Genomic DNA, 25,341 nt, shown 5'->3' with positions numbered 1-25,341 from the left:
GGGGCTGGGTGATCCACAGGCCTTTGGGAAGAAGGGGCTGGGTGATCCACAGGCCTTTAGGAAGAAGGGGCTGGGTGATCCACAGGCCTTTGGGAAGAAGGGGCTGGGTGATCCACAGGCCTTTGGGAAGAAGGGGCTGGGTGACCCACTGACCTTTGGGAAGAAGGGGCTGGGTGATCCACAGGCCTTTGGGAAGATGGGGCTGGGTGATCCACAGGCCTTTGGGAAGATGGGGCTGGGTGACCCACTGACCTTTGGGAAGATGGGGCTGGGTGATCCACAGGCCTTTGGGAAGATGGGGCTGGGTGACCCACTGACCTTTGGGAAGATGGGGCTGGGTGACCCACTGACCTTTGGGAGGATGGGGCTGGGTGACCCACTGACCTTTGGGAAGAAGGGGCTGTGTGCCCCACTGACCTTTGGGAAGATGTCTGGGTGACCCACTGACCTTTGGGAAGATGGGGCTGGGTGACCCACAGGCCTTTGGGAAGATGGGGCTGGGTGATCCACAGGCCTTTGGGAAGATGGGGCTGGGTGATCCACAGGCCTTTAGGAAGATGGGGCTGGGTGATCCACAGGCCTTTGGGAAGATGGGGCTGGGTGATCCACAGGCCTTTGGGAAGATGGGGCTGGGTGACCCATGCGGTAACAGGGTTGTGAGAGCCGGATTTGCTTCTTTCCTTCTCTGGCGCCACTCAGCCTCCTCATTCGAGAATTGTGAATCAAAGTGTGATGCATCTTGATGGACAAGTTATCACAATTCCAATGATTAGTAACAAACTCCTCCCAGTAATTCCTTGGTGCAAAGCATTCATTTAACTCCTCAAGATTCCACTCCTTCCGTTTGTGAATCTCCTGCTTGGTTTTCCACAAAATCTTTTATTCATGTTGGTTATTTTGGTTGTCAGGTGCAGTTTTAGTGATCTTCAGCACAATTACCTGTCGCTGTGGTTCACACTGGATTATCTCTCTGATCTCATCTACCTGCTCAATCTGCTGGTCAGGTTCAACACAGGTGAGTGAGTGCACAGGGGCACCTCCTTCTGTTTTAAATCGGATAAAGTTCAAACAGTAACACCTCAGGGAGCTGGGACCATGGGGAATGATGGGGGTGGGGGTGGGGGAAGGGGGGAGAGGGAAGGGGGGAAGGGGGAAGTGGGGAGGGGGGAAGTGGGGAGGGAGGAGGGGGGAGGGGAGGGGAGGGAGGAAAGGGGGAAGGGGAGGGGGAGAGGGAGGAGGGGGGAGGGTGGAAGGGGGGGAGGGGGGTGTGTGGATTAAATAACGATTCCAACTCCTGACATTCTGCTTCCTTCCTTCAACAAGAACATAAGAACATAAGAAATAGGAGCAGGAGTAGGCCATCTAGCCCCTCGAGCCTGCCCCGCCATTCAATAAGATCATGGCTGATCTGACGTGGATCAGTACCACTTACCCGCCTGATCCCCATAACCCTTAATTCCCTTACCGATCAGGAATCCATCCATCCGCGCTTTAAACATATTCAGCGAGGTAGCCTCCACCACCTCAGTGGGCAGAGAATTCCAGAGATTCACCACCCTCTGGGAGAAGAAGTTCCTCCTCAACTCTGTCTTAAACCGACCCCCCTTTATTTTGAGGCTGTGTCCTCTAGTTTTAACTTCCTTACTAAGTGGAAAGAATCTCTCCGCCTCCACCCTATCCAGCCCCCGCATTATCTTATAAGTCTCCATAAGATCCCCCCTCATCCTTCTAAACTCCAACGAGTACAAACCCAATCTCCTCAGCCTCTCCTCATAATCCAAACCCCTCATCTCCGGTATCAACCTGGTGAACCTTCTCTGCACTCCCTCCAATGCCAATATATCCTTCCTCTTATAAGGGGACCAATACTGCACACAGTATTCCAGCTGCGGCCTCACCAATGCCCTGTACAGGTGCATCAAGACATCCCTGCTTTTATATTCTATGCCCTTCGCAATATAGGCCAACAATATAGGATTTATAGTTATTTGGAGAGTAATGAATTGATAGGTGATAGTCAGCATGGTTTTGTGGCAGGTAGGTCGTGCCTTACTAACCTTATTGAGTTTTTTGAGAAATTAACCAAGGAGGTGGATGGGGGCAAGGCAGTGGACGTGGTATATATGGATTTTAGTAAGGCGTTTGATAAGGTTCACCATGGTAGGCTTCTGCAGAAAATGCAGATGTATGGGATTGGGGGTGATCTAGGAAATTGGATCAGGAATTGGCTAGCGGATAGGAAACAGAGGGTGGTGGTTGATAGTAAATATTCATCATGGAGTGCGGTTACAAGTGGTGTACCTCAGGGATCTGTTTTGGGGCCACTGCTGTTTGTAATATTTATTAATGATCTGGATGAGGGTATAGTTGGGTGGATTAGCAAATTTGCTGATGACACCAAAGTCGGTGGTGTGGTAGACAGTGAGGAAGGGTGTCGTAGTTTGCAGGAAGACTTAGACAGGTTGCAAAGTTGGGCCGAGAGGTGGCGGATGGAGTTTAATGCGGAGAAGTGTGAGGTAATTCACTTTGGTAGGAATAACAGATGTGTTGAGTATAGGGCTAACGGGAGGACTTTGAATAGTGTGGAGGAGCAGAGGGATCTAGGTGTATGTGTGCATAGATCCCTGAAAGTTGGGAATCAAGTAGATAAGGTTGTTAAGAAGGCATATGGTGTCTTGGCGTTTATTGGTAGGGGGATTGAATTTAGGAGTCGTAGCGTTATGTTGCAACTGTACACAACTCTGGTGCGGCCGCACTTGGAGTACTGTGTGCAGTTCTGGTCCCCACATTACAGGAAGGATGTGGAGGCTTTGGAGAGGGTGCAGAGGAGGTTTACCAGGATGTTGCCTGGTATGGAGGGGAGATCCTATGAGGAGAGGCTGAGGGATTTGGGATTGTTTTCGCTGGAAAGGCGGCGGCTAAGAGGGGATCTTATTGAAACATATAAGATGATTAGAGGTTTAGATAGGGTGGATAGTGATAGCCTTTTTCCTCTGATGGAGAAATCCAGCACGAGGGGGCATGGCTTTAAATTGAGGGGGGGTAGTTATAGAACCGATGTCAGGGGTAGGTTCTTTACCCAGAGGGTGGTGAGGGATTGGAATGCCCTGCCAGCATCAGTTGTAAATGCGCCTAGTTTGGGGGCGTTTAAGAGATCCGTAGATAGGTTCATGGACGAAAAGAAATTGGTTTAGGTTGGAGGGTCACAGTTTTTTTTTAACTGGTCGGTGCAACATCATGGGCCGAAGGGCCTGTTCTGCGCTGTAATGTTCTATGTTCTATGTTCTAACATCCCATTTGCCTTCTTGATCACCTGTTGTACCTGCAGACTGGGCTTTTGCGTCTCATGCACAAGGACCCCCAGGTCCCTTTGCACGGTAGCATGTTTTAATTTGTTTCCATTGAGATAGTAATCCCATTTGTTATTATTTCCTCCAAAGTGTATAACCTCGCATTTATCAACGTTATACTCCATTTGCCATATCCTCGCCCACTCACTCAGCCTGTCCAAATCTCTCTGCAGATCTTCTCCGTCCTCCACACGATTCACTTTTCCACTTATCTTTGTGTCGTCTGCAAACTTCGTTACCCTACACTCCGTCCCCTCCTCCAGATCATCTATATAAATGGTAAACAGTTGTGGCCCGAGTACCGATCCCTGCGGCACGCCACTAGTTACCTTCCTCCAACCGGAAAAACACCCATTTATTCCAACTCTTTGTTTCCTGTCGGATAGCCAGTCCCCAATCCACTTTAACACACTACCCCCAACTCCGTGTGCCCTAATCTTCTTCAGCAGCCTTTTATGGGGCACCTTATCAAACGCCTTTTGGAAATCCAAAAACACCGCATCCACCGGTTCTCCTCCATCAACCGCCCTAGTCACATCTTCATAAAAATCCAACATGTTCGTCAAGCACGACTTTCCCCTCATGAATCCATGCTGCGTCTGATTGATCGAACCATTTCTATCCAGATGCCCTGCTATCTCCTCTTTAATAATGGATTCCAGCATTTTCCCTACTACAGACGTTAAGCTGACCGGCCTATAGTTACCCGCCTTTTGTCTCCTTCCTTTTTTAAACAGCGGCGTAACATTAGCCGTTTTCCAATCAACCGGCACTACCCCAGAATGCAACGAGTTTTGATAAATAATCACTAACGCATCCACTATTACCTCTGACATTTCTTTCAATACCCTGGGATGCATTCCATCCGGACCCGGGGACTTGTCCACCTTCAGTCCCATTAGTCTACCCAGCACTGCCTCTCTGGTAACATTAATTGTATTAAGTATTTCTCCTGCTGCCAACCCTCTATCGTTAATATTTGGCAAACTATTTGTGTCCTCCACCGTGAAGACCGACACAAAAAACTTATTTAAAGACTCAGCCATATCCTCATTTCCCACTATTAACTCCCCCCTCTCGTCCTCCAAGGGTCCAACATTCACTCTAGCCACTCTATTCCTTTTTATATATTTATAAAAACTTTTACTATCATTTTTTATATTAATTGCTAGCCTAGCTTCATAGTCTATCCTTCCTTTCTTTATCGCTTTCTTAGTCTCTCTTTGTTGTTTCTTAAATTTTTCCCAATCACTTGTTTCTCCACTATTTTTGGCCACTCTGTACGCAGCTGTTTTTATTTTAATACTCTCCTTTATTTCCTTCGTTATCCACGGCTGGTTCTCCCTTTTCTTACAATCCTTGTTTTTTGCTGGAATATATTTTTGCTGAGAACTGAAAAGGATCTCCTTAAAAATCCTCCACTGTTCCTCAGCTATCCTACCTGCCAGCCTGCTCTCCCAGTCTACCTTAGCCAATTCATCCCTCATCCTATCATATTTCCCTCTGTTCAAACAGAGGACACTGGTTTGGGACCAAACTTTCTCCTCTTCCATCTGAATCAGAAATTCGACCATATTGTGGTCACTAGACCCAAGAGGGTCCTTCACAATAAGATCCTTAATTCTACCTACCTCGTTACACAATACCAGATCCAAAATAGCTCGTTCCCTCGTCGGTTCCGTAACATGCTGTTCAAGGAAACTATCCCGACAGCATTCTAAGAACTCTTCCTCCATTCCACCCTTACCGACTTGAGTCTGCCAGTCAATGTGCATGTTGAAGTCCCCCATGATTATTGCCGTTCCGTTTTTACACGCATCCCTTATCAACAATAACCTGTATTATGTCGCACCTTAACGTTGTAACTCACAGGAGCATCAGATAACAACTGACATCAGGCCACATGGAGAGAGAGATAGTCAAGGCTGAAAACCAAAAAACTTGGTCAAAGAGGGAGATTTTCAGGGAGGAAATGGAGTCATGGAGAGTTTTGAGAGGGAATTTCAGAACTTAGCATCCAGATAGCTGAAGCCAATTGCTACGATCCCAGTTGGTGTTAATATTGCATAGGAAGATCCCAGAACGGAACCCTGCCTCAAAAGAATGTAACATTTTTTTTTAGAGCATGTGGAAGAACAGAGCCACAGCCCAGCCAATTAACTTTTAACAACAAAAAGGCATTTATTAATCATGAGAAGTTAGACTGTGATACAATACTCCTTCATTTCCACTTATCTTCACGTACGTATGTCGATTTTAAAGATAACACAGGTTATAAATATATCTTATGCTATAATATTCTCAGTAAACACTCAGCCCCTGTAAACCCACAGGCTAACTGTGGCCAACACACTCCATTCTGAAACCAAGTGCTCCAGCACTGAAACCTGTGTCACCCAATTAACTTTGATGCCTTTCTCTGCAAATTTACCGCGAATAATGGTCACGCAAATGTTTCCAAACTTCACTCTCAAAAAGCCACATCTTTGGATCTTCTTTCAAACGATACTTTCCCTCAACTGTTTTCAGCAAGGATCCATCTCCAGGATTTCCAACTCTTCTTTCAGTATTTCTTTGTCTTGGATTGCCAGGTGCATTCAAACGTCCTCACAATCTCTCAGATACTCATTCTCCCACTGAATGCTGTTGCCTTCAAAGGCTGGAATGAGGAAACCAACCTAACAATTGCTTCAGATACCTGGCAATTTCACCCGGTCTGACTTTTCCAGCTCCATCTATAATTCCAGTGAACAGCACCCTGCTCAAATTCCAGCTCCTGTTTCCCTTTTTTACTTCAATATCCCAGGAAACTTCTCTTTATTCTCTAGTTTGTAGGATGAACTGTCACCTCTGGGACTTGCTCTCTTGCCATAGCTGAGGGATCTGTTCTCTCTCTAGCTGCTGATCTCTTTCTGCTTGGGTCCAGTTAAACTACCAACACCAGTGGCGGGATCTTCCCTGCCGTTCACGCCATGCTCCCACTGCAGCGAGGTCGGAGAACGTGGCGCTCAGGCAAATCTCCATTTATTGTGGCGGGATGGGGAAATCCTGCCGGTGTGAACGGAGGTTAGATTCCGGTCAAGGTCTTTTCCCTCAAGTTGGCTCATGGTTGCTACACAACCACTTGTTCTTTCTCCAAGCTCTTGTTTACGTTTCACGTTATAAACTCTCTCTAAGCACAATACAATCTCATTTTAAAATGTAACCAAACACCTCGTATTGCAAACATCTTTCTTCAACATGGTATTAACTGAAGTTTGACCCTTTCTTACAATGAACCACTAAACTAATCTCACTGAGAATCAAAGAATCCCGACAGTGCAGAAAGAGACCATTTGACCCATCGAATCTTTGACAGAGCATCTTCCCCAGGCCCACCCCAACCCCGTAACCCCACACACTTACCCTGCTTATCCCCCTGACCTACATATCTTTGGAGGCGGGGGGGCAATATAGCATAGCCAATCCATGCACACCTTTGGAGTGTGGGAGGAAACCGGAGCACCTGGAGGAAACCCACGCAGACACGGGGAGAATGTGCAGACTCCACACAGACAGTCACCGGAGGCTGGAATTGAACCCAGGTCCCTGGCACTGTGAGGCAGCTGTGCTAACCACTGTGCCACCCTGCACATACAGATATAGACCTATTCCTTGTTTCCAATATCCAACAATATAAACTGTTTCTGCTTCCTGACACTATGTTGGAGTGACTAAAACTGGCAATGTTCAGGAGACCAGAATGCGAGGAGCAGAGAGATATGAGAGGGTTGTGGGGCTGGAGGAGATTGCAGAGATAGGAAGGCCTGAAATCACGAAGGAAAGTGAAAACAAGAATGAGAATTTTAATATTGAGACGGTGCTGAACCTGGGTTAAAGTGGGTCAGTGAGCATGGGGGTGAATGGGATTTGGTGTGTGTTTGGATAGAGGGTAGCAGAACTTTGGATTATCTGAAGTTTATTAAGAGAGGGCAATGTGAGGAAGTGTTGAGGATGCTAAAAGCAGGGTTTTATATTTATGTTCATATATGGGGATAGGTGGGATGTGGAGAGTCCAATCAGATCTTATAGAATGGCTGAGAAGTCTGGGAGGGCTGAATGGCCTACTCGTGTTGATAGGTTGTGTGTTTGTATCTTTACTTTGCTCAGTGTTGGAGTGAGTCTGCAATTTCTCTCCCCCAGGCTTTCTGGAACAGGGTTTGCTGGTTACTGACCGTTGGAAAATTGCAGCAACGTACGCTCAGAGCCACTGTTTCAAGCTTGATTTGATTTCTCTCGTCCCCACGGATTTCTTGTACCTGCATTTCAGTGTCCACACTCCAGCAGCCAGACTCAACAGACTCTTCCAGGTACAGAGTCTCTCTGAGTTCCTCCAACGACTAGAGACACGGGCTTCTTACCCCAACATATTCCGGGTCATCCGCATCATGGTATTCATGGTGCTCAGTATCCATTGGAACGCATGTGCTTACTTCATCCTGTCCAGGCACATTGGATTTGGCCAGGACCTTTGGGTGTACCCCAATATCTCGGACCCTAACAATGCCCGCTTGAGCCGCCAGTATCTCTACAGCTTCTACCTTTCCACCTTGATCCTCAGCACCATCGGAAACACCCCAATCCCTGTGCGAGAGGAGGAATACCTGTTTGTGATGGTGGATTTTCTAATCGCTGTACTGGTGTTTGCGAGCATTGTGGGGAATATGGAATCCATCGTATCGAACCTGGAAAAGTCAGCTCGTGGTGCCTTCCCAGACCACCAGCTGATAAGCGACTACCTCAGGTCTCAGCGTGTGGATCGGAAGTTGCAGAAACAAGTGCTCAAATGGTCACAGCACCTGCGCCTCTATAAGAAGGTGACCAATGAGAAGGAGATTCTGCAGATGCTCCCGGACAGGCTTCGAGTGGAGGTGGCCATCAGCGTCCATCTCCAGACCCTCAGGAAGGTCCAACTCTTCCAATCCTGCGAGCTTGGCATGTTGCAGCAGCTGGTATTAAAACTGCAGCCACAGGTCTTCAGTCCTGGTGACTATGTGTGCCGTAAGGGTGATGTCGGCAGAGAGATGTACATTGTACAAGATGGCCGTCTCGCAGTGGTTGCTGATGACGGGGTGACGCAGTTGGCCGTCCTTGAGGCTGGGAACTATTTTGGAGAAATCAGCATTCTCAACATTGCAGGTATAACACTCTGCAGATCCACATTGTTTAACTCGGACCCCTCTCCCACCTTCCCAGGTCACAACAACTTGTGTTCAAACCCACTCCAGAGATTGAGTATCAGAGGGAAATACAGAGAGAGGACACAATACAGCACAGGAACAGGCCCTTCGGCCCTTTGTGATTCCGTCTCCCTCCCTATTTCAATAAAGGAGTTACATTCACCAGTTTCCAATCTAATGGAACCTTTCCCCAGCATTGGACAATTTGGAAAATTAGAAGCAATGCATCAACTGGACACTTCCTTTCAGACACTCGGGTGAAACCATCCAGACCGGGGGACTTGTCAGTCCATAACTCCAACAATTTGCTCAGAACCACTTCCCTGGTGATTGTAATTCTCCTGAATCCCTCCCTACGTTCCATTCCCTGATTCACAGTTATTTCTGGGATGTTACTTGTATCCTCTGCGGTGGAGACTGATGTAACATACCAGTTCAATCCATCTCCCATCTCCGTGTTTTCCATCATCATAGAATCCCTACAGTGCAGAAAGAGGCCATTTGGCCCATCGAGTCTGCACCGACCACAATCCCACCCAGCCCCTATCCCCCTAGCCCCACATATTTACCCTAGCTAGTCCCCCTGTCACTAAGGGACAATTTAGAATGGCCAATCAACCTAACCAGCACGTCTTTCAGACTGTGGGAGGAAACCCATGCAGACACGGGGAGAACGTGCAAACTCCACATAGACAGTGACCCGAGGCCGGAATTGAACCCGGGTCCCTGGCGCTGTGAGGCAGTGCTAACCCACTGTGCCACCGTGTCACATCAATTCTCCACACTCACTTTCTATAGGACCAACACTCTGTTAACTCCTTTTGTATTTAAGCATTTATAGAAACTTTTACTTCCGTCTTTATATTTCTGGTTAGCTTTCTCTTGTACTCTAATGTTTCCATCTGATTAATCCTTTGCAGGTGTAGCGGGTACAATAAGGAAGGTAAATGGAATCTTGGCATCTATTGCTAAAGGAATAGAATATAAAAGCAGTGAAGTGTTGCTGCTTCTGTACAAAGCATTAGTGAGACCGTACTTAGAATATTGCACACAGTTTTGTTCCCCTTTCTTGAGGAGGGATGGAGTTGCATTGGAAGTTGTTCAGAGGAGATTCACTAGATTGATTCCAGAGATGAGAGGTTTGTCTTACGAAGAGAGATTGGGCAGTTTAGGCCGATACTCCCTGGAGTTTAGGAGAATGAGAGGCGATCTAATTGAGGAGTCCATGATGATAATGGAGATGGACAAAGTAGACGTGGAGAGGGTGTTTCCTCTTGTAGGGCAATCTGGGACAAGAGGTCGTAGTTTTAGGATAAGGGGCGGCAGATTTAAAACAGAGATGAGGAGAAACTACTTCTCTCAAAGGATGGTGAGTCTGGAATTCACTGCCCCAGAGCGCGGTGGATGCCGGGACTTGGAGTAATTTTAAGGAAGAGTTGGACAGATTTTTAATGAGTAATGGGGTTGGAGAGCGATGGTGAGTGGGCAGGAAAGTGGAGTTGAGGCTGAGATGAGATCAGCCATGATCGTATTGAATAGCAGAGCAGGCTGGAGGGGCTGAATGGCCTCCTCCTGATCCTAGTTCTTATTTTCTTACATTCATATGTTTTTATATATTTTATATTCTGTCCAACATTCCACTCCTCTTTGTGCAATGATATGCTTTATCTTCAGGTGTGAACCTATTTTTAAGTTTTTTAATGAACCGTGGAAGGTGGGTCCTCCCTTTGGAATGTTCCTTTCTCACTGGAATGTTTCTATTCTGCGGTTTCTGAAATATCCCTTTAAATGTTGGCCACTGCATCTCTACCGATATTCTCCTGATTCTAATTTGTCAGTTCACGTCAGCTAGCTCTGCTTTCATCGCCACATTACTGCTGTATTTAAGTTTGAAATACTAGTCGTGGACCCGCTCTCCACTCCCTGAAACTGAATATAAAATTCACTCAAATTCTGATCGTTGCCTCCCGCCAGGGAAGGACAGCATTTAGAATTCAAACAGGCAATTTCAGTTGGATGTTAAATGCTGCAAACAAAATTACATTTCCAGAAAGAGATTGAGAATCTCTCACTCACCAAACACCCAGCGCTCTCCAGATCTCAGAGAGTCCGATTCTGGAATTCTCTTCCTCAACAGGCAGCGGGAGCAGAGTCTTTGAATATTTTAAAGGCAGCGCGAGACAGATTCCTGATTAACGAGGAGGTGAAAGGTTATCGGGGGTGAAAGATTATTGGGGTGAAAGGTTATCGAGGACAGCAGGAATGTGGGGTTGAGGATACAGTCAGATCAGCCATGATTGTATTGTGGGGTGGGGGGGGGGGTTAGGTTCGAGGGGCCGAGCGGCCTCCTCCTGTACCTAATTGGTACCTTAGTATGGTTGTTGCCAGAGCGATCTCCGTCACCAGCCTATCCAGTTGGCCCCACACTCTCCTGTAATTTTACTCCAATTCAAATATTTATCTGTCTCCCGTTCGAAAGCAGTCGCCATTCCAGGCAGCGGATTCAACATTAAAATAACCAACTGATCATTTTCTCAAGTGCTGTATGTTGTTCGGTCAATTAGCTCAAATCCCAGGAGTGTAGTAACTGACACTCCCCCCGCCCCCCAAAAACCTCATCACAGCTTCCACACAATCAATCCCAGTGTACACTGGGGGTCAGTACTGAGGGAGTGCCGCACTGTCAGAGGGTCAGTACTGAGGGAGTGCCGCACTGTCAGAGGGTCAGTACTGAGGGAGTGCCGCACTGTCAGAGGGTCAGTACTGAGGGAGTGCCGCACTGTCAGAGCGTCAGTACTAAGGGAGTGCCGCACTGTCAGAGGGTCAGTACTGAGGGAGTGCCGCACTGTCAGAGGGTCAGTACTGAGGGAGTGCTGCACTGCCAGAGGGTCAGTACTGAGGGAGTGCCGCACTGTCAGAGGGTCAGTACTGAGGGAGTGCCGCACTGTCAGAGGGTCAGTACTGAGGGAGTGCCGCACTGTCAGAGCGTCAGTACTAAGGGAGTGCCGCACTGTCAGAGGGTCAGTACTGAGGGAGTGCCGCACTGTCAGAGGGTCAGTACTGAGGGAGTGCCGCACTGTCAGAGCGTCAGTACTAAGGGAGTGCTGCACTGCCAGAGGGTCAGTACTGAGGGAGTGCCGCACTGTCAGAGGGTCAGTACTGAGAGAGTGCTGCACTGTCAGAGGATCAGTACTGAGGGAGTGCCGCACTGTCAGAGGGTCAGTACTGAGGGAGTGCCGCACTGTCAGAGGGTCAGTACTGAGGGAGTGCCGCACTGTCAGAGGGTCAGTACTGAGGGAGTGCTGCACTGCCAGAGGGTCAGTACTGAGGGAGTGCCGCACTGTCAGAGGGTCAGTACTGAGGGAGTGCTGCACTGTCAGAGGGTCAGTGCTGAGGGAGTGCCGCACTGTCAGAGGGTCAGTGCTGAGGGAGTGCCGCACTGTCAGAGAGTCAGTACTGAGGGAGTGCTGCACTGTCAGAGGGTCAGTACTGAGGGAGTGCCGCGCTGTCAGAGGGTCAGTACTGAGGGAGTGCTGCACTGTCAGAGGGTCAGTACTGAGGGAGTGCAGCACTGTCAGAGGGTCAGTGCTGAGGGAGTGCCGCACTGTCAGAGGGTCAGTGCTGAGGGAGTGCCGCACTGTCAGAGGGTCAGTACTGAGGGAGTGCTGCACTGTCGGAGGGTCAGTACTGAGGGAGTGCTGCACTGTCAGAGGGTCAGTACTGAGGGAGTGCTGCTCTGTCAGAGGGTCAGTGCTGAGGGAGTGCTGCACTGTCAGAGGGTCAGTACTGAGGGAGTGCCGCACTGTCAGAGGGTCGGTGCTGAGGGAGTGCCGCACTGTCAGAGGGTCAGTACTGAGGGAGTGCCGCACTGTCAGAGGGTCAGTGCTGAGGGAGTGCAGCACTGTCAGAGGGTCAGTGCTGAGGGAGTGCCGCACTGTCAGAGGGTCAGTACTGAGGGAGTGCCGCACTGTCAGAGGGTCAGTGCTGAGGGAGTGCCGCACTGTCAGAGGGTCAGTACTGAGGGAGTGCCGCACTGTCAGAGGGTCAGTACTGAGGGAGTGCCGCACTGTCAGAGGGTCAGTGCTGACGGAGTGCTGCTCTGTCAGAGGGTCAGTACTGAGGGAGTGCTGCACTGTCAGAGGGTCAGTTCTATCGGAATCTTTGTGTTTCTTGTGCAGTTAGTGGTTGAAGTTATTTGAGTCCTGGCAAGCGTGTTCTTTGCTGATTTGATGTTTTGTCTCTTTTCGCTCTGAAGGCAGTAAATCTGGAAACCGGAGGACAGCAAATATTCGGAGTATTGGATATTCTGATCTCTTTGCTCTGGGGAAGGACGATCTGTCCGAGGTACTGCTGGAGTTTCCGGAGGCGCAGAGTGTGCTTGAGGGGAAGGGCCGCCAGATGTTGATGAAGTTGGGAATGTTGGATGAGACTGTTAGAAACTCGGGACTGGAAAATCGGGATCTGGTGGGCCAGCTGGAGCATCTGGAATCTGCCCTTGACTCGCTGCAAACCAGATTCGCTCGCCTGGTCGCAGAGATGGAATCCAGTGTCAGAAAGATGAATTTCCGTCTCAACAGTCTGGAAACTGAGTTGAGTGGGTGGCTGGAGTTTGCTGAGGACTCGGAGATCGAGGGGATACTGAGGGTCACAGGTTGACCTAACGCTGGACCGAGACCCAGGACCGGACCCCATGGGGCAAAAATCAGAGCCCAGGTCCCAGGTCCAATCCCAGGCCCAGTCTGAGGGACAGACCCGGTCCCATGTGTAATATTTCAGGATTTGGGGCCGGAGATTCCTAAATAGGCAGTCAGATTTCATAATTTTAAGATAGTTTATTGAGAACTAAAATTTAGAAGGATGCATTAAGTAACTCAACAGGACAATGTCATGCATCTGCCTGGTGACAACAGAAACCAGTTTTCAAAGGGGATAAGATGCAGCATTTCCCAGTAATGAGATTAGCAGACATCCAGACAGAATCAGGTGTAGATCGCGACCATCAGGAAACAGCTTATGTGGAATACTGAGAGATCAGTCAGAGTATACAGGTGCTCATTTTGAGAGTGACGAAATATGAGAGGTACAGATGGCCCAAATACATGAAGGGAAAATCACAGAGGAATCAGGGTAAAATTGCCAGCACCTGCAAAAGCAGACAGCCTAGTTTAACATCACACAGCCGAGAAGGCATTGTGACATTGAGCTGGAGAGACTCGATTGACAGCTCAGAGCCTGAGAGACCATTTTAACATCAAAGATGTCTTTGAACCAAGATAGAGCAGGAAACTTCCTCAAGGCAGTTTAAATATCTTTACTGGACCAGGAAAAGGCATTTTCCAGACTCAATCATCTGCCTTGTATTATATGGTAACTATAAACTGGATTTGACTTACAGATTTATTTAATTTGGATGTTGTTTGGGAATGGGAAAGTGTTAAGAAGTTCAGGTGTCACATTGGGACACGGGGTCATTTCTATATAAATGGTGTGTGTGTTTAGTGATTGATATATTTAATTGTCTTTGAGAGCTCGAGTCCGAATGCTGTGTGTTTGTCTTTTCTTTCGTTTAATAAACAGTCTTTAGTAATTCGTACACGCGACTAGGCTGCTTATTCTCACAGGTGGTTTAATGTGACTCCTCACACCATTCCAAAATAAAACCCAGCACCACCAGCACCAACTGGTGTTTCTGGGTCTGCTGCTTTCACAGGTAACGTCTGTTTCTGAATGGAGGGCTGTGACAAGTGGTGTTCCTCAGGGATCAGTGCTGGGACCTTTGCTGTTTGTAATATATAGCCCTCCATACCTGTGTTTCTGTAATATATAGCCCTCCATACCTGTGTTTCCTCCCACAGTCCAAAGATGTGCGGGTTAGGTTGATTGGCCAGGTTAAAAATTGCCCCTAAGAGTCCTGGGATGCGTAGGTTAGAGGGATTAGCGGGTAAATATGTGGGGGTAGGGCCTGGGTGGGATTGTGGTCGGTGCAGACTCGATGGGCCGAATGGCCTCCTTCTGCACTGTAGGGTTTCTATGATTCTATGATTTCTATGATATATAAATGATTTGGAGGAAAATGTAATTGGTTTGATTAGTAAGTTTGTGGACGACACAAAGGTTGGTGGATTTGCGGATAGCGATGAGGACCATCAGAGGATACAGCAGGATATAGATCGGTTGGAGACTTGGTGGAGAGATGGCAGATGGAGTTTAATCCGGACAAATGTGAGGTAATGCATTTTGGAAGGTCTAATACAGATAGGAAATATACAGTAAATGGCAGAACCCTTAAGAGTATTGATAGGCAGAGGGATCTGGGTGTACAGGTACACAGGTCACTGAAAGTGGCAGTGCAGGTGGAGAAGGTAGTCAAGAAGGCATACGGCACGCTTGCCTTCATCGGCCGGGGCATTGAGTTTAAAAATTGGCAAGTCATGTTGCAGCTTTATAGAACCACAGTTAGGCCGCACTTGGAATATAGTGTTCAATTCTGGTCGCCACACTACCAGAAGGATGTGGAGGCTTTGGAGAGGGTACAGAAAAGATTTACCAGGATGTTGCCTGGTATGGAGGGCATTAGCTATGAGGAGAGGTTGGAGAAACTTGGTTTGTTCTCACTGGAACGACGGAGGTTGAGGGGCGACCTGATAGAAGTCTACAAGATTATGAGGAGCATGAACAGAGTGGATAGTCAGAAGCTTTTTCCCAGGGTGGAAGAGTCAATTACTGGGGGGCACAGGTTTAAGGTGCGAGGGGCAAGGTTTAAAGGAGATGTACAAGGCAAGTTTTTTACACAGAGGGTGGGGGGTGCCTGGAACTCGCTGCTGGGGGAGGGAGTGGAAGAGGATACGATAGTGAGTTTTATGGGGCGTCTTGACAAATACATGAATAGGATGGGAATAGAGGGATATGGTCCCCGGAAGGGGAGGGGGTTTTAGTTCAGTCGGGCAGCATGGTCGGTGCAGGCTTGGAGGGCCGAAGGGCCTGTTCCTGTGCTGTAGTTTTCTTTGAAATCATAGAAACCCTACAGTACAGAAAGAGGCCATTCGGCCCATCGAGTCTGCACTGACCACAATCCCACCCAGGCCCTACCCCCATATCCCTACATATTTTACCCGCTAATCCCTCTAATCGACGCATCCCAGGAGATTAAGGGGCAATTTTAGCATGGTCAATCAACCTAACCCGCACATCTTTGGACTGTGGGAGGAAACCGGAGCACCCGGAGGAAACCCACGCAGACACGAGGAGAATGTGCAAACTCCACACAGACAGTGACCCAAGCCGGGAATCGAATCCAGGTCCCTGGAGCTGTGAAGCAGCAGTGCTAACCACTGTGCTACCGTGCCGCCCTTGTTCTTTGTTCTTTGTCTGCATGGTTTGAGGCAGGAAGTATACAATAAGTGAGAGTTGAGAACGGTTTTCTAATCCTACACGGTGGATAAACAATTGATACGGAGAGTCTTGATGTCCGCTTCCTGCACCTTGGGAAAGCAGTGTGGTTGCGAGTCACTGCGAGCTCTCTCTAACACTGCTGCAGGGTTCGGTCCAGGACAGTACACCATCCCTCTGCCTGGGCATTGCTAACAGGCCCTTTCTCTGGGTGCCGGTCGCGAGCTCAGTGTCAATCATCTATTCAAGCTCTTTGACCAGTGGAGAGGCCGTATTGAACAGGGATCCAATGCTTGAGTGATTACTGCTCTCCCTGCTCTCATTCTGATTGAGGTCACTATTCTAGTTTGCATTGTTACAGACCCAGGAAAAAATTCTCCCCTTTAAAAACAGAGATTGTGTCGGAGAGACAGATCTACAATTTCCATGTACCCTCAGCAGTCACTGAGCAGGGAATCCTCGGGGAGTGTGTCAGTGTTTACAGGGGGGTCCCCGGGGAGTGTGTCAGTATTTACAGGGGATCCCCGGGAGTGTGTCAGTGTTTACAGGGGGTCCCCGGGGAGTGTGTCAGTATTTACAGGGGGTCCCTGGGGAGTGTGTCAGTATTTACAGGGGGTCCCCGGGAAGTGTGTCAGTATTTACAGGGGGTCCCCGGGGAGTGTGTCAGTATTTACAGGGGATCCCCGGGAGTGTGTCAGTATTTACAGGGGGTCCCCGGGGAGTGTGTCAGTATTTACAGGGGATCCCCGGGAGTGTGTCAGTATTTACAGGGGGTCCCCGGGGAGTGTGTCAGTATTTACAGGGGATCCCCGGGAGTGTGTCAGTATTTACTGGTGATCCCCGGGAGTAGAACATAGAACATAGAACAGTTCAGCACAGAACAGGCCCTTTGGCCCACGATGTTGTGCCGAGCTTTATCTGAAACCAAGATCAAGCTATCCCACTCCCTATCATCCTGGTGTGCTCCATGTGCCTATCCAATAACCGCTTAAATGTTCCTAAAGTGTCTGACTCCACTATCACTGCAGGCAGTCCATTCCACACCCCAACCACTCTCTGCGTCAAGAACCTACCTCTGATATCCTTCCTATATCTCCCACCACAAACCCTATAGTTATGCCCCCTTGTAATAGCTCCATCCACCCGAGGAAATAGTCTTTGAACGTTCACTCTATCTATCCCCTTCATCATTTTATAAACCTCTATTAAGTCTCCCCTCAGCCTCCTCCGCTCCAGAGAGAACAGCCCTAGCTCCCTCAACCTTTCCTCATAAGACCTACCCTCCAAACCAGGCAGCATCCTGGGAAATCTCCTCTGCACTCTTTCCAGTGCTTCCACATCCTTCTTATAGTGAGGTGACCAGAACTGCACACAATATTCCAAATGCGGTCTCACCAAGGTCCTGTACAGTTGCAGCATAACCCCACGGCTCTTAAACTCCAACCCCCTGTTAATAAAAGCTAACACACTATAGGCCTTCTTCACAGCTCTATCCACTTGAGTGGCAACCTTTAGAGATCTGTGGATATGGACCCCAAGATCTCTCCGTTCCTCCACAGTCTTCAGGACCCTACCTTTGACCCTGTAATCCACATTTAAATTAGTCCTACCAAAATGAATCACCTCACATTTATCAGGGTTAAACTCCATTTGCCATTTTTCAGCCCAGCTTTGCATCCTATCTATGTCTCTTTGCAGCCTACAACAGCCCTCCACCTCATCCACTACTCCACCAATCTTGGTGTCATCAGCAAATTTACTGATCCACCCTTCAGCCCCCTCCTCTAAGTCATTAATAAAAATCACAAAGAGCAGAGGACCAAGCACTGATCCCTGTGGCACTCCGCTAGCAACCTGCCTCCAATCTGAAAATTTTCCATCCACCACCACCCTCTGTCTTCGATCAGACAGCCAGTTACCTATCCAATCGGCCAACTTTCCCTCTATCCCACACCTCCTCACTTTCATCATAAGCCGACCATGGGGGACCTTATCAAATGCCTTACTAAAATCCATGTATATGACATCAACTGCATTACCTTCATCAACACACTTAGTTCCCTCCTCAAAAAATTCTAGCAAATTTGTGAGGCACGACTTGCCCTTCACGAATCCGTGCTGACTATCCCGGATTAATCCGCATCTTTCTAAATGGTCATAAATCCCACCCCTAAGGACCTTTTCCATCAATTTACCAACCACCGAAGTAAGACTAACCGGTCTATAATTACCAGGGTCATTTCTAATCCCTTTCTTAAACAGAGGAACAACATTCGCCGTTCTCCAGTCCTCTGGCACCATCCCCGTGGACAGCGAGGACCCAAAGATCAAAGCCAAAGGCTCTGCAATCTCATCCCTTGCCTCCCAAAGAATCCTAGGATATATTTCATCAGGCCCAGGGGACTTATCGACCTTCAGTTTATTCAAAACTGCCAGGACATCCTCCCTCCGAACATCTATTTCCTCCAGCCTATTAGCCTGTAACACCTTCTCTTCCTCAAAAACATGGCCCCTCTCCTTGGTGAACACTGAAGAAAAGTATTCATTCATCACCTCGCTTATCTCTACTGACTCCATACACAAGTTCCCACTACTGTCCTTGACCGGCCCTAACCTCACCCTGGTCATTCTTTTATTCCACACATAAGAGTAAAAAGCCTTGGGGTTTTCCTTGATCTGACCCGCCAAGGACTTCTCATGCCCCCTCCTCACTCTCCTAAGCCCCTTTTTCAGCTCGTTCCTTTATAACTTGTAACCCTCAATCGAGCCATCTGAACCTTGTTTCCTCATCCCGACATAAGCTTCCCTCTTCCTTTTTACAAGACATTCCATCTCTTTTGTGAACTATGGTTCCCTCACTGGGCCATTTCCTCCCTGCCTGACAGGGACATACCTATCAAGAACACCCAGTATTTGTTCCTTGAAAAAGTTCCACTTTTCATTAGTTCCTTTCCCTGACAGTTTCTGTTCCAAACTCCCCAGGGAGTGTGTCAGTGTTGACAGTATGCCCCCTAATTCTTGCCTAATCGCATCATAATTACCTCTCCCCCAATTGTAAACCTTGCCCTGCCGTACGGCCCTATCCCTCTCCATTGCAATAGCGAGTCTGTCAGTGTTTACAGGGGGTCCCGGGGAGTGTGTCAGTATTTACAGGGAGGTTCCCGGGAAGTGTGTCAGTATTTACAGGAGTCCCCGGGGAGTGTGTCAGTGTTTACAGGGGGGTCCCCGGGGGGTGTGTTAGTGTTTGCAGGGGGTCCCGGGGAGTGTGTCAGTATTTACAGGGGGGTCCCCGGGGAGGGTGTCAGTATTTACAGGGGGTCCCCAGGCAGTGTGTCAGTATTTACAGGGGGTCCCGGGGAGTGTGTCGGTATTTACAGGGTGTCTCTGGAGAGTGTGTCAGTATTTACAGGGGGTCCCCGGGAGTGTGTCAATGTTTACAGGGGGGGTCCCTGGGAGTGTGTCAGTATTTACAGGGGGGGTCCCTGGGAGTGTGTCAGTATTTACAGGGGATCCCCGGGGAGTGTGTCAGTGTTTACAGGGTGACCCCGGGGAGTGTGTCAGTATTTACAGGGGGGGTCCCTGGGAGTGTGTCAGTATTTACAGGGGATCCCCGGGGAGTGTGTCAGTATTTACAGGGGATCCCGGGGAGTGTGTCAGTATTTACAGGGGGTCCCCGGGGAGTGTGTCAGTGTTTACAGGGGGTCCAGGGGAGTGTGTCAGTGTTTACAGGGAGTCCCCGGGGAGTGTGTCAGTATTTACAGGGAGTCCCCGGGGAGTGTGTCAGTATTTACAGGGGGTCCAGGGGAGTGTGTCAGTATTTACAGGGGGGTCCCCGGGGAGTGTGTCAGTATTTACAGGGTGTCCCCGGGGAGTGTGTCAGTATTTACAGGGGGTCCAGGGGAGTGTGTCAGTATTTACAGGGGGTCCCCGGGGAGTGTGTCAGTATTTACAGGTGGGTCCCCGGGGAGTGTGTCAGTATTTTCAGGGGGGTCCCCGGGGAGTGTGTCAGTATTTACAGGTGGGTCCCCGGGGAGTGTGTCAGTATTTTCAGGGGGGTCCCCGGGGAGTGTGTCAGTGTTTGTAGCGGTCCCCGGGGATTGTGTCAGTATTTACAGGGGAGTCCCCGGGGAGTGTGTCAGTATTTACAGGGTGTCCCCGGGGAGTGTGTCAGTATTTACAGGGGGGTCCCCGGGGAGTGTGTTAATATTTACAGGTTGTCCCCGGGGAGTGTGTCAGTATTTACAGAGGGTCTCCAGGGAGAAACTTAGAAACATAGAAAAACTACAGCACAAAACAGGCCCTTCGGCCCCACAAGTTGTGCCGAACATATCCCTACCTTTTAAGCCTACCTATAACCTTCCATCCTATTAAGTCCCATGTACTCATCCAGGAGTCTCTTAAAAGACCCTATTGAGTTTGCCTCCACCACCACTGACGGCAGCCGATTCCACTCGCCCACCACCCTCTGTGTGAAAAACGTACCCCTAACATTTCCCCTGTACCTACCCCCCAGCACCTTAAACCTGTGTCCTCTCGTAGCAGACATTTCCACCCTGGGAAAAAGCCCCTGAGAGTCCACCCGATCTATGCCTCTCAACATCTTATATACCTCTATTAGGTCTCCTCTCCAAGGAGAAAATACCGAGCTCCCTCAGCCTATCCTCATAAGGCATGCCACTCAATCCAGGCAACATCCTTGTAAATCTCCTCTGCACCCTTTCAATCTTTTCCACATCCTTCCTATAGTGAGGCGACCAGAACTGAGCACAGTACTCCAAGTGGGGTCTGACGAGGGTCTTATATAGCTGCATCATTATCCCCGGACTCCTAAACTCAATCCCTCGATTGATAAAGGCCAGCACACCATACATCTTCTTCACCACCTCCTCCACCTGCGGGGCCGATTTTAGAGTCCTATGGACCCGGACCCCAAGGTCCTTCTGATCCTCTACAGTACTAAGAGTCTTTCCCTTTATATTGTACTCCTTCATCCCATTTGACCTACCAAAATGGACCATGACGCATTTATCTGGGTTGAAGCCCATCTGCCACTTCTCCGCCCAGTCTTGCATCCTATCTATGTCCCTCTGTAACTTCTGACATTCCTCCAGACTATCCACAATCCCACCAACCTTCGTGTCGTCGGCAAACTTACCAACCCATCCCTCCGCTTCCTCATCCAGGTCATTTATGAAAATGACAAACAGCAAGGGTCCCAGAACAGATCCCTGGGGCACACCACTGGTGACTGACCTCCATTTAGAAAAAGACCCATCTATACCCACTCTCTGCCTCCTTTGGGCAAGCCTGTTCTGGATCCACTGGGCAGCAGCCCCTTGGATCCCATACCCTCTCACTTTTTCTAGAAGCCTTGCATGGGGGACCTTATCGAACGCCTTGCTAAAATCCATATAAACCACATCTACCGCTTTCCCTTCGTCAATGTGTTTAGTCACATTTTCGAAGAACTCCACCAGGCTCGTAAGGCACGATCTGCCTTTGACAAAGCCATGCTGAGTATTCTTGAGCATACTAAACCTCTCTAAATGCTCATATATCCTGTCCCTCAGGATCTTCTCCATCAGTTTACCAACCACTGAGGTTAGACTCACCGGTCGGTAATTTCCTGGGCTATCCCTATTCCCCTTCTTGAAAATAGGAACCACATCCGCAATCCTCCGGCACCTCTCCCGTCTCCATCGACGACGCAAAGATCAACGCCAGAGGCTCTGCAATCTCTTCCCTCGCCTCCCACAGTAACCTGGGGTACATCCCATCTGGACCTGGCGACTTATCTATCTTGATGCCATTCAAAGAATCATAGAAACCCTACAGTGCAGAAGGAGGCCATTTGGCCCATCGAGTCTGCACCGACCACAATCCCACCCAGGCCCTACCCCCACATATTTACCCGCTAATCCCTCTAACCGACGCATCTCAGGACTCTAAGGGGCAATTTTTAACCTGGCCAATCAACCTAACCCGCACATCTTTGGACTGTGGGAGGAAACTGGCGCACCCGGCGGAAACCCACGCAGACACGAGGAGAATGTGCAAACTCCACACAGACAGTGACCCAAGCCGGGAATCGAACCCGGGACCCTGGAGCTGTGAAGCAGCAGTGCTAACCACTGTGCTACCGTGCCACCCCTAAGATTCCAGCACAACCTCTTTCTTAAAGTCCACATACTCAATCTTTTCAGTCCACCGCAAGCCCGCAGTACATCCACCCATGTCCTTCTCCTCTGTGAAAACCGAGGCAAAATACTCATTGAGCACCTCTGCCATTTCTACTGGTTCCGTACAGACTTTCCCGCCTTCACCTTTTATAGGCCCTATTCCGTCACGTCTCATCCTTTTACTCTTCACATATTTATAGAATGCCTTAGGGTTCTCCTTAATCCTACCTGCCAAGGCCTTCTCGTGACCCCTTCTGGCTTTCCTAATTTCCTTCTTTAGTCCCTTCCTCCAAGCCATATACTCTTCTAAATCCCTATCTTCGCCAAGCTCTCTTAGCCTTTTGTACGCTTTCCTTTTCTTCTCGACTAGGTCCCGCACAGCTTTCGTGCACCACGGTTCCTTTAACCGACCAACACCTCCCTGTCTGCTCGGAACGTTGTCCTGTCGAACTCTAGACAGACATTCCTTGAAAAACTGCCACGTCTCTTCAGTACATTTCCCCGAGAATACCTCCTTCCAATTTACTCCTCTAATTTGCTGCCTTATGTCTTCATATTTCCCCTTACTCCATATAAACCCTTTCCTAGCTTGCCTGATCCTCTCTTTTTCCAATGCAAGCATAAAGGAGATAGAGTTATGATCACTATCCCCAAGATGCTCTCCTACTGAGAGATCTGACACCTGCCCAGGCTCATTGGTCAATATCAGATCAAGTACAGCCTCTCCTCTTGTAGGCTTGTCCACATGCTGTGTCAGGAAACCCTCCTGAACACACCTAACGAACTCTTCCCCATCCAATCTCCTTACCCTAGGGATATTCCAATCTATGTTTGGGAAATTAAAGTCTCCCATCACAACAACTCTGCTATTATTGCAACTCTCCAGGATCTGTTTCCCTATCTGCTCCTCCACCTCCCTGTTACTATTGGGCGGCCTATAGAAAACTCCCAGCAAAGTGATCGACCCCTTCCCACTCTGAACCTCCACCCACAGAGACTCTGTGGACAATCCCTCCACAGCATACACCTTCTCTACAGCTGTGACACAATCCCTGATCAGCAGTGCCACTCCACCCCCTCTCTTGCCTCCCTCCCTGTCCTTCCTGAAACATCTGAATCCCGGCACCTGGAGTATCCAGTCCTGTCCTTGAGACATCCAAGTCTCCATAATGGCCACCACATCACACTTCCAGGCATCGAATCCACGCTCTGAGCTCATCCCCTTTATTCACTATACTCCTGGCATTAAAGTAAACACATCTCAATCCTTTGGTCTGAGCTCTCCCCTTCTCTGTCCCCCATCCATCCTCCCTCTTGCACTGTCTATAACCCTTCTCTGTTTGCGAGCTAACTTCCTCGCTCCCAGTCACCTCGTCTCGATCCCCTCCCCCCAACCTATCTAGTTTAAACTCTCCCCAGTAGCCTTAGCCAACCTTCCCGCCAGGATATTGGTCCCCCTGGGATTCAAGTGCCACCCGTTTTTTGTGTACAGGTCACACCTGCCCCTAAAGAGGTCCCAATGGTCCAGGAACCTGAATCCCTGCCCCCTGCACCATTCCCTCAGCCACACATTCATCCTCCACCTCACTCCATTCCTGCCCTCGCCCTCCAGTGGCACAGGCAGCAATCCTGAGATTACTACCTTTGCTTTCCTCCTTCTCAGCTGTCTCCCTAATTCCCTATACTCTCTTTTCATGATGCCTTCCCCCTTCCTTCCCACATCAGCGGTACCAATATGTACCGCTACCTCCGGCTCCTCTCCCTCCCCCCTCAGGATTTCTGGGAGTCGACCAGCGACATCCTGGATCCCGGCCCCAGGGAGGCAGACCACCATCCGAGACTCCCGCCTGCCTCCGCAAAAACGCCTGTCCGGCCCCCTTACTGTCGAGTCCCCGATTAACACTGCCTTCCTCCGCTTTTCCTTAGCCCTCTGAGTTACAGGGCCGGACTCCACTCCGGAGACACGGCCACTGCTGCTTCCCCCAGGCGGGCTGTCCCCCCCAGCAGTACTCAGGCAGGAGTACTTGTTGTGTAGGGGCACATCCACCGGGGTGCTCTCAACCACCCGAGCTTTACCCTTCCTGGTTGTCACCCACTTGGCCTCCAACCGTGGCCCTGGTGTGACCACCTGATGATAGCTCTTGTCTATCACCTCCTCATTCTCCCTTAACAGCCTAAGATCCTCGAGCTGCAGTTCCAGCTCCTTAACACGGTCCCTCAGGAACCGCAGCTCAACACACCCCCTCACAGATGTGGATGTCTGGGAGGCCAGGTGCCTCCTGGACCTCCCACATCCTACACTGGGAACAACACACTGGCTTCACACTCATATTTGACCCTTTTTACCAAGGTACACAGCGAAAAGTAAATTAGAAATAAAAAAAAAGAAACTCACCCCCTGCTCGCCCTGTCCCCCAAAGCCCTGTGAGCCGAAGCCCTTACAGCTCACACTCTGCTTCCTACTCACTCCGCTGCCCGCTCCCGACGCTGCCTGCTGTACACTGCGGCCTCCCTTTTATACTTTGCGTGCTTAAAGAACTACAAAATGTCCGCGCACGTGACCCCACTCCCGGGATACTTCCGGGTTACTCTTACACTCTTAAATAACTAAAACCCCGTGAAAAAATAGATATTTAAAGTAGGTCCCTTACCCTTAGCTCTGAATCACTGTATCCACCAGCTCTCCTGTCTCTCTCCTGCTCCGGTGCAACAATTTACAGGGGAGTCCCCAGGGAGTGTGTCAGTGTTTACAGGGGGTCCCCGGGGAGTGTGTCAGTATTTACAGGGGGTCCCGGGGAGTGTGTCAGTGTTTACAGGGGGGCCCCGGGGAGTGTGTCAGTGTTTACAGGGGGGTCCCTGGAAGTGTGTCAGTATTTACAGGGGGTCCCTGGGGAGTGTGTCAGTGTTTACAGGGGGTCCCCGGGGAGTGTGTCAGTATTTACAGGGGGTCCCCGGGGAGTGTGTCAGTGTTTACAGGGGGTCCCTGGGGAGTGTGTCAGTGTTTACAGGGGGTCCCCGGGGAGTGTGTCAGTGTTTACAGGGGGTCCCGGGGAGTGTGTCAGTGTTTACAGGGGGGTCCCCGGGGAGTGTGTCAGTGTTTACAGGGGGGTCCCTGGAAGTGTGTCAGTATTTACAGGGGGTCCCTGGGGAGTGTGTCAGTGTTTACAGGGGGTCCCCGGGGAGTGTGTCAGTATTTACAGGGGG

General features: G+C 49.5%; 2 protein-coding genes across 2 annotated transcripts in view; both read left to right on the top strand.

Moving 5' to 3' along the window:
• The window catches only part of LOC144499483 (cyclic nucleotide-gated channel alpha-4-like), a 36,523-nt gene extending 23,298 nt beyond the window's left edge, over nucleotides 1-13,225 (top strand). The window contains exons 3-5 of the mRNA XM_078221474.1: nucleotides 909-1,015; nucleotides 7,533-8,528; nucleotides 12,825-13,225. Coding sequence (XP_078077600.1) covers nucleotides 909-1,015; nucleotides 7,533-8,528; nucleotides 12,825-13,225 — 1,504 coding nt within the window. The remainder of the gene's footprint in view (nucleotides 1-908; nucleotides 1,016-7,532; nucleotides 8,529-12,824) is intronic.
• Nucleotides 1-25,341, top strand: part of LOC144499965 (interleukin-1 receptor type 2-like) — a 1,647,203-nt gene that overhangs the window by 487,148 nt on the left and 1,134,714 nt on the right. The gene's annotated exons all lie outside the window — the stretch shown is intronic.

Source organism: Mustelus asterias, chromosome 10 (genome assembly GCF_964213995.1).
Source record: "Mustelus asterias chromosome 10, sMusAst1.hap1.1, whole genome shotgun sequence".
Lineage (NCBI taxonomy): Eukaryota > Metazoa > Chordata > Chondrichthyes > Carcharhiniformes > Triakidae > Mustelus > Mustelus asterias.
This window is presented reverse-complemented; position numbering and strand designations above follow the sequence as displayed.